Raw genomic sequence first — 16,093 nt, 5'->3', positions numbered from 1 at the left:
AAAAATTTACACCCTCTAAGATTTCTTGTTTTTAACATACATATTTTTTCAACATATCAAATTTAAGCTGTCTAGTAATGGCCCCTACAACATCTGAAAATAGTATCTGTAAGGATAAAGAGTCCCCAGCTTGTCACGGTGCTAGTTAGAAGGGCTGGGAAGAGGCACACTGTGGGCCTGGGTTATGAGAGCACTTGGATGACATTAAAGCCCCAAGGACCTAGTAAGGTCACTTAGCTTGAGTCCAAGATGCAGATGCAGTCTATTTTGTATCTGTCAGTGCCTTACATAATACCTTCACATTTATGATGACCTTCTAAGATAAGCAGGTTGAATCAGTGGTTTAAGTGATTATCAAAGGTTATGGTCAGCAAAATGACAAAGGCTAGTATAGAATTCTTGTCTGCAAACTAAATGCCATCCAAAAGAGTGTTACCATGGCAAAGCAAAGCCACTCTCAGGTATATCTTATGCACCTTTGCATCTAGAAATCATTTAAAAATGTTAAGAAGAATAACTAAATGGGAGTCATAAAAAACCTAACCCAGTGCTTCCCAAATGTTTGTTCAGTTAAGATATGACACAACAAATGGGTGTGTGTAAACATGGATTCATGCTTTAGGCGTCTGTTGTCCAAAATGTAGCCATTAGCCCCATACAGTGACTTAAATGCAAATTGATTAACTAAAAAAAAAAATTTTTTTTGGGGGTGCACCAGCCACTTTTCAAGTGCTGAACACTTACACGTGGTTGGTGGATGCTGCCTGGACAGTACTAATGTGGAACATTTCCATCACCACAGAGTTCTACTGGGCAGCACTGTTCTAGAATGTGGACTGATTAAGTCAGTCATTTTATTGTTGGGATGGACACTGGCCTTGAAGCTCAACAGACCAAGATTTGAATGCTTCCTCTTCTGTAAGTCAGGAATAAGAAATAGGGTACTGGGAACATCATTTTTGCTTAATAGTATAGAATCTGAGGCCTCCCAACCTTCACTGATACCCCACTGGGATCTTGTGGCTGCTGAAAGGCCCTTGCACAGTATATAAAAATGTACTGCTTCCTAAAGATACAAGAGAAACATGCAAATAAGCTCTTGGCTAGCATAAGCATTTTCTCTGTAAGATTTTACCTTTCTTTTGAGGTAAGGGAACAGTGGCATTGTATAAAAAAGAAAAACAGTAACAAAATAATTTAGAACTTGAAAAAGTGAACAGTTCTATTTTCTATTAATATTAACTCTAAAAATGATTTCAGGGAAAGAAGCTGGATCTGAGGGTATGACTGGACTAAAACGGGTCAGGTATATTGGAGGTGTTTCCCTCAAGAAAATGATGGAAGAGCAGCTAGAGAGGCAGGTATAATTACTGTATACACAACCAGACACTAATGAACTTTTTACTTAAAGAACAAATCCCTGAACAACTCAACAGCCTGCTGCCCTGACAAGGCAATTCTCTACTTTAAGACTAGTAGACACCCAGAATCACCTCACGCTGCCTCGTCCTCCTCCCTGACGCAGCTATGCCGTCAGATGCTTCCCCACAACTGCTCTTCTAGACGCTTCTAATACACTCACAGGGTTGTACTTGACCTTTGCAGGCTTTCCTCTAGTCTGAAAACAAGATGATGCATCTTCAATTCTAATCAGCAATATCAGAAACTGAACAGCCCTTAGGAGGATGACTCAGTGCCTCAATTAACTGGGGAACAGAATGACCAGGTTAAGCGAGTCCTTGGCTTAAACAAAGGAAACTTGTTTCAACCTCCCTCCTGCTGAAAATCTTTCCAAAATAAAATGCATTAATACACTCTTTTGCTCAAGAATATACTAATTAACATAATAAACATTCCTAATGATTTAAGGTCTTACCTCATCATTACAACAAATGTGTGATAGTATAATGGGGTTGAAGTTATAAAATACTGGTGTTTTAATGCTGACCCCAGGTTATACTTAAGATATTTGCTAGATTTTCACAAATAAAACCTAACATTAGCTTGTTGCCTGCACTCTCCCACACATGGATTGCAGAAATACTTTCCGGTAGCTGAGGCTCTGTCTAGTTGAACGTTAGTTAATCGGGGTTCCATTATATTTGTGTTATGCTGCACTCTCAGCTCCATGGGAACCCTTCCTTGCAAAAGAAATACAGTCTGATTTACTTCAAGTTTACGCTAAGTGGTAATTAAGTCCATGGGCCTCTGATAATTGCCCCTACTATTTTAATGATCAAACTTTTCATAGAAGCAATAGCTGGATTAAGTTCCAGCCAGTAAAGGGCAGAATTAAGCCAATTTTCCATTAAAAAAAAAAAAGATCTGTGTTCCTTTCCAGAACTCCCTCGTAACAGAATGCTCAGCACAAAGAAAATGGCACGTGAAGTAATTCTATTGTTAACATTAGTTTAAATAAATCCACCCAAACTTACAGGTCTTAAAAAATATTTCCAATACATCCATGGAAATCAAAATCTCACAGAGCTAATTACCTGAACAAAGAATTGACTGAAAAATCAAGAGACAGAGATTCCATTTCACTTACATCCTTAAAAGGGAACTTACGAGGAGAATCTAGGGCTTCTAGCTTCCTAATAGACCTTCCCATTTCTTACTCAGGGAATTAAAAGATGCGTAATTTCCAGTAGCTTTTTGTATTTTACACTGAAGACATTCCCTCAATATCAGTTACTTCCCAGTCAAGTGAACTTCAAATATAGTAACTCTTACTTTTTAAGTGAGAAGCAACATTTTTCCAGCAATCTCCTTAGATGATGGTACAACACAATCCTTAGCTATCCCTACAGTCAATGCCAAACAAATCGCCTGTCTTCTGTCTTCAACCACTTATACCTTCAATAATTAAATCGAAATACAGAACCAAGTGTCCTTTATTGTACTTTACTTCTTCAAAGGGCCACTCTAGCTCTGCTGACTGCATCCAACCATTCCTAGACGCTGTAAAATGCCTCAAAGGACCCTAGAGTAGGAAGCAGACAAAAGGGGTATAAGCCTCACTCTCCCAGTGAGGAGCGGCCATTCACCTCTGAGTCTCAAACCCACCCCACATAGGTGACTCTATCATGAACATGACCGTATAGTAGCTCTTGGCTCAGCGCTTTACCCAGGAGACACAACTAAATGAACACTGAAAAATACCACTCTCAGGGCAAAGACAGCATTTTCTTTGTGGACAGAAGTATCCGTATCTGTCTCCATTCCGTGTCTCTCAAACTAAGTTCTTTTTCTCAGGGGCACGGGCAGCCGATAATTCAGTGTCACAACAAAAACAAAGGATGAAACTTAATTTCATGAAATAAACAACAAGAATATAAAGAAATGCTATTATAGTTAACTAAAATGACAGAATAAGTCATTGTACACAAAAACATGCTTCAATTTTAGAAGCCCAATTTAAAAGGTTTGATCTTAGTAAGAGATTAATTTATAATCATAAGAGTATGGACTGTATTCTTTATTGTAACTTCAAACCCCAGCAATAATGTGCTGACAGAAAGTAAAGTCACTCTATTTTAGTTGTAAACATGTGAACTGTAGTAAAACAGATATACTCACAGCTTGCATTTCTATATAGAAGAAATGGTTCATGAAGCTGAAATTCCAAATCTTTATTCACTGGTTCAACAAGATTGTGCATATTCAGTCGATTCACAATGGTAAAACCATGATAAGGGGAAGCTGACCTGAGATTTAATAGAAGAAAAAGCCTGTAGTCATTGTTGAATTTGCAGAAATTTAATTTTTTCCACTTGAATTTCCATTTTGAAGAATATATTATTGCATTATAGTGTTATTAGCACTTAAAACTGTAAACAAAAAATGTAAGTCAGAGCATACCTGTCCTCCTCTCAGAAACTTCTGAGGACTCAGTCCCTCAGAGTAAAGTCCAAAGTCTTTACTAAGGCCACCAAAGCCTTAGCTGATACATGTCTCCTTGACTCGCTCGCCTACGCCTCTTCCCTTGCTCCTCCTGCTCCAGCTGCACCGAAGTGCCTGCCACTCTCCCTACAGGTATGCTTCCACCTGAAGGCCTCCGCCTGGACCACTTACCCACAATCCAGTTACCTCTTCTCCTGTAAGCCTTTGTTCAAACGTCACTTCCCAACGAGGCCTTCCTGAGAGCTACCCTTTTCCCAACCTGCTCCTGCTTCCCAGCTCTATTATCTCTATCCACCCCTCTCTCTTTTCCCACACCACTTACTATTTTTAAAATGCAAACAGGGTTTTTGTCTTATTTTTTTTCAGATGTATTCCAAGATAGACATACAGTAGATGTCTAATAAACATTTGATCCATGAAAATATATTTTAAATATAGTATAGGAGTGGTTATTATAATAATGACTGCCTGCCATTATAATTTTGATTTTTCTTGCACCCAAAATAGGTCTTTCTCAGGTTCTCCTGAGTATGACAAAAAATGCCTCGGATCCTACAATAAGAAACATCTTTGTTTCCCAAGAGGCAATTCAGCACATGATCCTTTGGACACTCCTCACATGTGTGTAATGCTTGGAAGTGTCTTATTTCCATGTGCACAGGGGAGAGATTTTAAAATCTATTCTACAGATAAGGAAACGAGCTCAGAATGATTAAGGCCTATGCCCAAAGTAACATAAATAATGTAACCAGGATTTGGCTTTATGTTTTCTGACTCCCAAATCCAGGCTTCTTCTATCCTAAGGTGTTTGCATAGTGACATTCTGACATCCTTGTATACCTTTATCCAAGGTACACAAAATATCCTCACATTTCCTAAATAGAGATTCTTTGGTCTCCTTTTATTAGAATCAATGCCACGTAAACTTCCATGTATTCTATTAAATCAAATCATGCAGTATACTAAATTTCACATTTTCAACCATCAGCGATCCGTACCATACTCTAATAAGGCCAGGCAAATACCTTTCAAATATTATCAATACCAAGGTTCTAACAACAGTTGAAGAGTTTCTAGTGAGTTATTCTGCTAAAGAAGAAGAATCAAGTAGGTAAAGGGTAAAGGCCTTTTTTTTCTTTGAAGAAGGACGAGTAACAGGGAACAAAGTGTCAAAGAATGAAGAGCCTAGCATGCATATCAAAACACTCACTTAAAGGAGAAAAAGATCATTGTGTTTACACAACGTCTCAAAGCTGCACATCAAAATTTAGGAAGAATATTTGACAAATTCTTATTAATCACCATCAGTGGAATAAGGCAATCCTTAAAAAAGGTAACTCATAATATTCCCCCCTTCCCCCAAAGAACCGGATGTTAGCAATATCTCCTGCTGAGTCACTAAGTCTTAGAAACCAAGGGAAGGAACCTGTCCACCTCAGAGCAAGACCTGAGAGGGACCCAGGAAAACAAGGAACTCTGTGACAATCATATCCTGTCAGTTGCCCACAAAACAAAAGCTGAAATTTGCAAACCAATTATGTTTTAAGACAAAAAGTAATTTTTAGAAAAGTTGAAAATAAAAAACATGCAATTATGAAGAATCTATGCTTCCTAAAGGACTCTCAAAGTAAAAATACACATTACTAAAGGCAGTATGCACAATCAGAACTTTTGGCAGTGTTGGGAATGGGACAGAATCTGAGTCAGGGAAGGTAACCTCTTATTTAGTAACCATAGAACAGTGAAACTGTTCAACTACTTTATTTTAAAGAGCCAGTCCATGTTGTTATAATTTTCCCAACTCTACGGCTTTTATTTTTAATATTGGGGGAGAGAGGAAGGCTGTGCTAGACTAACTCATTATTAGAAAGCATTTTTCCTATTTGGGGGCAGTTTTGCTAGGTTCCTACTTAAGTGCAAGTTCTGTGTATTCTGAATCACAAGAAGGCTCACACAAGGGATGTAACTTAACTAGGCTCTCACAGCGAGGGAGGATGAATGCTTGAAGGGCCAAGCAGGGAGCTTTCAGAGACAAATGTACATTGGGTGGAAACTACTTGACATGACATTTTTACCATTTGATTTAAAAAATATGTATTTTTTCTTTTTTAAAAAGCTTACCTTTTATATACAAATAAGGTTCCTTCTATATCAGTCTTCTCCTATAACAGACAACAAGTCAATTAGTTTTTCTCCCATAACCCAACCCCAAATAGTCCCAATGGAGAAATATTTCATGCTGAACATCAACTTATTTTAAAATTAATCACTTTTGAAGACGTCTCTTGCCCCACAAACATCTGTTACAAATTTCTTCTGTATCCCTTCTATGCTGTATAAGATGCATCTTAGGGTATATGCAAAGTTCAATCCAGCAACATGTCTATATTTGTAGGATTTTTCCTTTTTAAATTTTAAGGAGAAAATCCTACAATTAGCTTTTACTTTTTAAAATCTTAGCCAGATTTCTTAATTTTAAAGCCAAGATGCTGTGTATAGCAATTTCTTCATTTTTAAAGTTTATCAAAGTTAGTAGTGAAAAATAAAAAAGAAATTTTACCTGATAGGATACTTTGCTTCATCATTGGGGGATTTTAGTATATTTTCATGAGCATCAAATTTTGTAGTTAGGTAAGAATTACTGTCAACACAATTAGTTTGTTTTTTTTAGAACTCTGTTGAAGAATCATGCATACTGAAACTAAACCTTAATGTAATCATTGGTCTCACAAATAATTTAAAAAACGTTTTAGTTTAAATGAAATGCTTTGATTAAGAAGGTACAACTTACAGCATCTTTGAGTGGCTGTGACAAATGTCTGTTCTAAACACAGCCACAATGTTAAAAAGAAAACAAAACCAGCCTAATAGGACCTAAACATTTCAATGAAATCAGCGAACTGTTAGAAAACTAAACGTTAGTGTCATCAAACTGATTTTGCTGGGATAAAACATTAAAATAAATTTTTATCTTGATTTCTTCCAGGAGTAATGCCCTTGCTTAAATCATGAAACTTCCTAAGAATTCAGAGGCTTTTTCATGCCTTTCAAAGGTTAAGCTATTAGTATAAGAAACTGGTAATCAACTGTCTCATTATGAAAGAAAACTTGCCAAACAAAACTTTGTGCAAAGTTACAATTTACTGTAAGATAACAAAGAGAGAAAAGATTTTCATTAAGCTCTATGTGCCATAATCCAAATGAACAATGGTAATTCATTCTTCAAACTAGGTTATTATAGCTTCTATTTCATATTTATCACCACAATGAAAATTCCCAAATAGTAACTGTGTGAAAAACTAGAAATAAAAGCTTGCTAGTAATAAGTCCTGCCCTAAGTCCTCCATATTTATTTGTCTTCAACCCACATTTCACAAATGTGTATGTAGACCAGGTAAAGAAAAATGATTCAGAACAATTCAAACTAAGGTAATGCCTAAAACAGCTACACTTAAAAAAAATTTGTAATTTTGTTCTTTGTGGCTTCCTATACCTCCTCCTCTCCAGGAGGTGAAGGAAAAAAAGATAAAGGACGACTTAGAAAACTCATCTGAATTAACTGTTTTTAATGCCAAATGATTTTCACAACATTACTGATTTAATATAATCTATGTACCTATATTATATTGTAAAAAACATAATACGATAATAATATTTCAGAGTTTTGTTAGTGTATTTCACTCTTCACTGAAATGCGAAGGTCAGTCATTAATGAACTCAATCCAAAACACACTTACGGATTGTTTTCTAAGTGCAAAGCGTATATAGCTAGGTGAGTTAAATTATGAGGAGTCAGAAGAAAATTGGAAATTATGTATTTAAAATAACAGACGATACTTCATACAGGGGGCTAGCAAGTCGGCGAAATAAGACCTCAACGAAACTTTGGAACCCCCTTCCCGTGCAAAAAAAAAACAAACCCAGAAAATGCTTAGTCTGAAGGGCGCATTCAGAGGTGACATCACCAGCAGCGTCGCTGGTACGAGACGCATTTAAAGGGTCTCATTTCCAAAGGTTTCAAGGGAATCCAATTAACACGGAAGCCCTTTTCCTAAGTGCCTTGCAATCTTCTCCAGAACTCTGCCAACACAGTGCAGTTCGAGAAAAGCGGACTTATCTCCACCCTCTCGCTTCCAAGAATTGACCTAATTGGATTTCAAGCTTTAAATCCAAACGACCTCTGTGAGGGGGCTCTTGTGTGTCTGGCGGGGGGAGAGAGGGTGTTTACTTCAGAGATTATGTATTCGTAACTTATCTAATAACCCTCAAAGCCTCAAACACCATCTTTCAGGCATCGTTCTGACCCCACCGGCCCCATATCGTCCAGCACGTCCCCGGACCCGACCCCAAGGGACAGACCCTCCTCCCACCCTCCTCTCTATTGGCTTCTCCCCGCGACGCCTTGGGCCTGCTTCCCTCGTCCTTTCCTCCAGTCCCCGCGCCCCCGGCCGGGCTCTTCTCCGGCCCCGGCGTCCGCTCCGCCGCCCCGGCCTCCCCGCGTCGCCCCCTCCCCACGGCGGTCCGCGCGGCCCCTTTAAAAGGCGGTGGCCTGACGGGCAACCTCGGCGGCCTGGCCGCACTCACCCACTGGTTGGCCTTGGGGCAGAAGGTGTACAGCGCGACCTGGCCCGTGAGGTCCGCGATGCTGGTGATGTAGGGGTCGTGTTGCTTCAGGGCCGCTAGGCTCATCTCCTGCCCGGCGCGACTCAACGACTCCATCTTGAATTCCGGAGCGGACCCCGTCGGCGGGGGCGGAGTCACGGACAGGAAGGCACCATGAGCAAAGTCCCTTCCAGCTTTCTCAGAGCCTTCAACTTCCGCCTCTCCGTCGGGCTTCGCGGCGCGGTGGTACCACAGCTATTATGTTCCGCTGCGTCCACGGCCCGGCCACAGGGTTCCGGGAAGCGTCGTCAGGTCCCGTAGGCCCAACCTTCGGGGTTGGTGTCCGCGCCGCGCGGCCTTCCTGACGGGCGCGACTCAGGCGGTTCCCCGAACTGTCCCGACGAGCTTCCCCAGCGCGCCCGCCGGACGCGGCTGCGGACCGACGCGGGCCTGCAGGACGGGTCGGGCAGCCGGAAGGCACAGAAGCGAGCGAGGGGAAGAAACCCGAAAATCACCTCAGACTCGGATCCCGCTCCATCACCACCGTTAGCGATTTGGTGTTTTTCTGAAGGAAATTTTTGAAAAAAGCCCAAGGCACCCCGCCTGTAACGACGCGGGAGCGTCTTGCTCTCCACTCCTGCCCCTTATTTTCTTCGTCTGAATCTCAGTGCATCTCTCTGCCTGGTCTTGGGAGGAGCCCGTGAAGGGCCGAGTCTGCCCTCCGTTCAAAGCTTTAAAAAGATAACCCGCCCTTGGGGCGAACGTCTGTGGGGCATTTTAGGACTTTTTGAAGAGCCTGGTACCAGCTGAAGAGTTAAACAAGGCCTGGGCATTACGGGGACCTCTGCTCACCCACCCGCGCCCTCCCTGACGTTAAAAACACATGTCTTTGCATCCAAAAGATTCCCCAATGGAACTGAACATTTTTGAAAGAAAAAAACCCCATCATAGTTGTACTACCTACATCCCAGGACCATTTGTTCATGAAAGGAGGTTTTGTGTCTTAAATCTGTGCAGAATCACGTAAGGAGTGTGTGTGTACCAAAGCGGACAAGGAAAACGTGTCATCCCTTCACACTGTTCATCAAGCGAGTATCTATTGTGAATTGGTAGCAGCGCCTTGGGAACTTCCAAGACTTTTCCCGCAACCTGCTGGTTCTGGGGGGAAACGGACAGAAGGAGGACGAGGCTCCTGACGTTTCTCTTGAAACCCAGAGGCGGGAGCCACGAACTGCACCTGGTCAGGGAAGGCCGGGAAGGCTTCCTAAAGGAGGTGATGTTTGAGTGAGTCCAGGGAGGAGTAGGAGGTCATCAGAGAAGAGAGGCAGGTTCCCTTTCATTTCACGGTCTGATGCTGAGGTAGGCAAGACGTGGTCTTCATTTGACAGGTGATTTAACTGAAGCTGGGTAGAGGAAAACCACTGGCTCAAAATGCCACCCTCGTCAGTGGGCATCTGGTATTGGAATCTAGACACTCCTGCCTTCTACCGCAGGGTCCTTTCCTCCACCCCATGGCTGCCTTTCTTCCTCCTGAAGACAGAGTCCTACGCCCTTCCAACATTTACACAATCTGTACCCTAATTTAAAAAAATTACGTGTATTTTTGAATAGGTAATACGCTTCCTTGGTACAAAATTCAGAAGGCATACCTGAAACTGAATTTAGTTTTTTTTCTTTTTAAAATTATTATATTTTTATTGAGGTATAATTGACTTAAAACATTTTATTAGTTTCAGATGTACGACATGATGACTTGGTACTTGTCTATATTGCAAAATGACCACCAAATAGTTGAGTTAACATCTGGCACCAAACATAGTTAATTTCTTTTTCTTGTGATGAGAACTGTTCAGATCCACTCTTCTAGTTACTTGCAATTATGTAATACAGTAGTAGTCACCTTTTAGTCGCCAATATAGTCATTTCCAGTATAATCACCATGTCGTGTGTTATATTCCTGTGACTCATGGATTAGCTTTATTTTCTCACATAGATTGCCTAAATAAGGCATTTCCTTTTCATTTATGATTTTTGATTGAACAAAGCTAGACCAGTGAAGAACACCATTTTAGGGAGTTTTCATATTCAAAATAGAAAATCACTTCAAAATGCACATTCATGTGGTCCAAACACATTAATGTTGACTTAAATGTCCTTTACAGCTCTTAAGATACATTGAAGAGACAGTGAATACTTTGGAATTGAAGATCTTCCACATTTAGTTTGAGCCTGAACTTTACCTTATATTTGTGAATCAAACCTTAAGACCTTTCCCGTGTCTTATACAACAGGTTTTGAGAGGACGGAGACTGCATCTTAGGCTATTAGGTCTCCAGTACCTAGCACAGCCCCTGGCAAAGTAGACTCAATAAATATTGGTGAATGAATGTCAACTTAAAATCCAACTCCTTTAAAGCCATGGTAGAGACTGGTGGGAGGGGAGGAGAGAAGTGGGTGACTGAGATCAGAGGTGGGAAGGCGTCTTCCTCTGCACTAGAAAACCTTTCATCATTTTGAGTTGTGTTTCATGCATGTCAGTTATTTTTTTGAAAAATAATTTAAAATATGAAAACCTAAAACCCAATTAATCCAAGCCCACCTCTCATCCGCCTCTGAGTGCCTTTGTGGTAAAAAATAAAACTTTCCATTTAAAATCATGAGGTCTAAAGTAAAGGGCACTAGAATACAAATCACAAGATCAGTGTTTTAGTTCCAAATCTACAAGCTATGTAACTTCTTCAGTTAGTCACAGACTTGCCATTTCTCCAGTGTAAAATCCAAAGTCCTTGCCATGGCCTAGGAGATACTGCTCAGTCTGGCCTCTGGCTCTTTCCATCTTCATTTTCTATGAATTGCTTTTATTAGTCACCCCAGCCCATTGACCCCCCCCTGGTTATTCCAGTATGAGTGCCAGATGAGACTTGCTTCAGGGCTTTTGCACTTGTTCCCCCTTTCTAGAACTCTCCCCCCACCCCCATATCCCTGTGATATCCTTAGGGCTCATTTCCTTATTGTAGTCCTATCACTTACCTGCAAGTTGTACTCATTTTATTTACTTGTGTGTTGTCTGTCTCTTCATCTCTGTGAGGCAGGAACCATGTCTGTCTTGTGTACCGTTATCTTCTCGGTGCCCAGCACAGAGGCAAGGTCTCCCACATACTTGCTGGATCAATTGGAATGTGAGGATGGCCTATCTTCATCACGTAAACCTGAGATCAACTCCGCATCTAACAAAGCATTTGTTTGTCATACTGTTAAGCAAATAATGATGCCTGATTTATTTTGATTCTTAGGCTCTGTGCTTCCCCAAGCAAACATTTTATTTTTAGGATAGGCCAGAATGAATATTCAGCACCTCTTCAATCTTGCAATTTTCCCCATGTTCGTTTTCTCTCTCTCCATCTTCCCTTTTTCCCCTCTCCTCACTGTCCCTTGCCCTTTCTCGCTCAGATTTTAATGATTTGTTCTAGAAGTCTCTGGTCATTACTGTTTGCCTTTTTAGGCAGAGAAACCAAGCTAACTTAATTTTCCCAAGGTCGTATAATGATTCATTTGCTGAGTTGAGATTAGGATCTTCTAGCCTTAGCTTCCAGGTAGATCAGGTATCTTGCTACCATTCTGCCAGGCAGAGTCTTAGATTACACCAGCTTCACGTGAGTGAAGTTTGTCATCCTGGTGCTGCTGTTTCACTACTAATATTTATTTTTACATGATTGATATCCAAAAGGTTTTGGACTTGCCATAAAATTCATTACTGGTCCTTACTGGACGCTTAAGATGGGAATCTTTTCTCCACAAAGGCCTCACATGTCTATACTTTAAAATGTTACTTTATTAAAGAATGTTAAAAGGTGCTAGGTGTTTTTTAGAAATACATTGCTGATATGTGAACTAGTTTAGTCAATTCTGGAGCAGAAATACCCATGCTTTCTACCAGGAAGAGCTAGCTGTTATATATGGAATAATGTAACAAGAATAGAACATGGGATTAGAATACCATTTAGTTCATCCCTTTATTGCCAGGCAAGATTGTGCCTAATATGGGGTTCTTGATAATGTTCTCTGTACAAACTTCTATGTCATTTAAAATATGATGTTTCAAATTAACAATAGCATAGCAATGGCATAAATCAGAGCAGTGTATTCAGCTGTACACAGCTTACCCATGGAATCAAAGTGCTTCATGGGTCTACAGAGACACAAACTCTCAAGGTTGGCATATGGATGTAGATTGTTACTCGTTTGTAAATCAAGGAGCCCAGAGGCCAAGATTGGTTGACTGGCCAGTGACAGACTCTTTGCTGTTCACCAACAATCCTTTTGTCCTTCTCCGTTGCCTTAGGCACACAGCTAGGCTTCACTTCCCAAGCTCCTTTGGGTTTGGTACAGCTCTATGACCCAATTCCGGCCAGTGGAGTGTTAGCGAAGTGCTGCGTGCCTCTCCAGGCCAAGGCTTAAATGAGCACGTGGACCCCCTCCACACTTTCTTCTCCCCTTTCTGCCCCCTGGGTCAGCAGGCAGCTGTGAGCCCATGAGGAATAGCAGAGCTACAGGATGGAAAGAGCTGGAACCCTGAATCACCACACGGAGGAGACCTGCCTACTGACTGGGGTACCCTGCTCAGACTATTCTGTGAATGAGATGTAGGCTCTGTTTGGTGTGAGGGATTATGTACTCTGGGGTCTTTTTGTTACCTCAGTCTAGCCTACCCCAAATAATTACACTGCTCCAGGTTGTTTAGAAAGTCAGCAATAAAACCTTAATCTTCTGAAGTAGTGTTAAAATTAAACATATGATTTACCAGAATACTGCTTAGTGCTTTGACATTAAATCAAGATTTTAAAAGAACTCCAGCCAGGGCTCTGCATTTACCATCAGTTATAGGCCACAAATTTGCAGAGTCACAAAGTGGCTAATGACCAGAAATATTTTTGGCTATACCATTAAGGCAATTGATTTTGCAATTGCATCATGAAGTTACCTGCTAAGCCAAAATGGGAGGTTGTCATCTAAAATGCACTTCTCTGAGAGCTTCATAGATGCCTTCTAATTCTGCTTCTCTTTTTCTGTTGGGCATATTAAAATGCAAGTATTTCTGAAGCCAACGCAATGAGAAGAGTTTGAGTAAAGGTGTTTGTCTGCTGTATTAATTCTGTAACCTGAAAGCTTTTTGGTTGATATTCGAGGTTAATATGAAAACGTGAAGTGCTGATAACAGAACCTATCCACTCTTTCTGTTTATAGATTCTTTTCTGTATCTTCCCAGTTTCAGAGTTGCTTCTAGTCTTTTATTACCATCACTCATATGCTAATATTTATCTGGCAAAATTAACATCATGATCATTTTTACATATACATTTAATTCATTTAATGAGTTTTAGCTCCCTGGAATCTGAAATTTCCTTGTTCAGTGGCTGGGGCATATTAATAAGTTGTTGAACTCCTGTGGATTGAATTTGCACAAAAATACTCAAGAATGAATTGTTTATCTTCATTGTACCCCACCCCTGCCTTTACTTTGAGATAAAACCATAGTGTTACATCCCTAAAGTGTTCAATGCTTCCTGTTTTTCTCTTTACATACTGTCTTAATACTTACTTGAGGCAAAACTGACATAAGATTCATTGGGAGTCTTTCTGGTGTGAACCACTCGTTATATAATTTGTGGATAATAAATATGGTCCAGATACAGTTTATGTTATTTTGGTAAACTTGAATTCACTTATCTTGAAGATTCAAATATTAGGAAATTCTATCTTTCCCCACTCAATTGCACTTACAACATAGAAATTGATGTTAAACAGGTTACATTAAAAACCACTCTGAATTACCGAAATGCTGTAATTTAATGGAGATTATGACAATATGAAAAACTGTTCACGCATCTGTATGTTGCCTGCAGCCTTGAATTTAAGGAATATCACTTGTGTTGGACCTTGAAGGAGATCTCAATATTCATTATCTAAAGAGAAGAGCATCAATTACACTTTGCCATTGAATAAACATTAACCCAAAAGAGAATACAATAACCAATTTCTCTTACACAGTAAATTACTGCCTCTAGTATGATAAAAGAGGTAGAAGTAGGTCAGGACTGGTCTTTTCTACATTGCTCAAGAACACTAGAAGGATTAAAAATTTATGGATTACCTCCTAGAAACAGTGATCTGGTACAGAAATGTAATGAAACACCCACTCTCCTATATCTTCCTAAGCTGCTCTGTGCCATTTCATTTTCGGATTGTATTAGTGTGACAACTTTCCAAAGCCACAGAAACTGTCTTTTGGCAAAGATGAAGATTTTTAATTGAAAATCCAGGGACAGATGGTCTAGAAAGGTAATGCTAAAATGTAAACCAAGTAGAATCTCATTTTGTGTATATTCTGTATAGTTGTAATTTTATTTTACTTAGATCGCTGATAAGGACAAGCAAAAAAACTGAAATGAAAAGGTATGGCATTAAAATATACAATATAAATGTCTTTTTGGGTAAAATTGTATGAAAAATGCAATATAATTATTAAAGATACGTGAAATCTTCCAGTAGCAAAAACTGGCAAAAGTACTTCTTAAAAGAGTTATATTTAGTTCTGAAAGGTTATCTGTTAATGTTTCTTTAACCTTTCAGACACTTTTAAGTCTTTGTTGTTTTTCAAGAGTCTCTTAAAGCATGTGTATTTGTATAATATTTAATGGTGGAAAATAACCTAAGTGGGACTGTTTGATGATAGATGTAACTGAATGTGGGGGGAAATTAGAGCTTTTTATTTGTAAGTGTCTAAAAATCATGTATTTCCTACATATTGATGGGTACTTTCAGATAGAGTTTTTTGTTTTTGGCCCCTTTCTTTGTTTTCTGCTCATGGCCTTTTATTCTTCAATAATGAGACACATGAGAGCATACATAGTTATAAACTTTCCATTATCTGTTTTTGAGCTGAATTGCCATGTGGGTTAGTAAAGGTAATGGAAATATGATTATACTACTACGGTGCAGGCATTTTCTGCTTTCTCTAGAGCCCTGCATTTTTTGTTTTTGGCCAGATATTTCTTTTTTTTAATTGAAATTTCATTGACATACAATTTTATATTGGTTTCAAATGTACAACACAGTGGTTCAACAGTTACCTGTATTATTAAATCCTCACCCCCTCTAGTGCGGTCACTATCTGTCAACGTAGAAAGATGTTACAGAGTCATTGACTATGTTCTAGAGTCCTGCATTTAAAGTAACCTACTGAAAACCAGAGGTTTGGGAGGAAAAAACGCCCACCCACAGTTTATACTAATGGAAAATGTGAAGAAAAATCTCAAATTCTTGAGTCAGTGAATCTCTGAACATTACAGAATATCGTCTATAGGAAGCAGCCAAGAGATCTGTTGAAAGGCATTTCACACCAAAGAAACGAGCCATGCAGCTTGCAATTGCTAGAAATACATCAGCGGAACCAAACTGACAAGTAATCTTAAGTCATATTGTGGTGTGACTCCTCAGAATAAGCAAGGAAACTTTTCTTCCCCCCTAAAGAAGTTGACTGATTTTTGAAGTTTTGGATTGGATAGATCTTTCCTGATGTGAGTGAGAA

The 16,093-nt window shown here is 39.7% G+C and overlaps 1 protein-coding gene across 1 annotated transcript in view; it reads right to left on the bottom strand.

The window, feature by feature from the left end:
- The window catches only part of DCP1A (decapping mRNA 1A), a 46,299-nt gene extending 37,125 nt beyond the window's left edge, over nucleotides 1-9,174 (bottom strand). The window contains exons 1-3 of the mRNA XM_036878325.2: nucleotides 8,488-9,174; nucleotides 6,025-6,065; nucleotides 3,580-3,707 (exon numbers count right to left, since the gene is read on the bottom strand). Coding sequence (XP_036734220.2) covers nucleotides 3,580-3,707; nucleotides 6,025-6,065; nucleotides 8,488-8,622 — 304 coding nt within the window. The 5' untranslated portion in view covers nucleotides 8,623-9,174. The remainder of the gene's footprint in view (nucleotides 1-3,579; nucleotides 3,708-6,024; nucleotides 6,066-8,487) is intronic.
- Between the last annotated feature and the right edge of the window lie 6,919 nt (nucleotides 9,175-16,093).

The sequence above is a fragment of the Manis pentadactyla genome, chromosome 1 (genome assembly GCF_030020395.1).
Source record: "Manis pentadactyla isolate mManPen7 chromosome 1, mManPen7.hap1, whole genome shotgun sequence".
NCBI classification, from domain to species: Eukaryota; Metazoa; Chordata; class Mammalia; order Pholidota; family Manidae; genus Manis; species Manis pentadactyla.
This window is presented reverse-complemented; position numbering and strand designations above follow the sequence as displayed.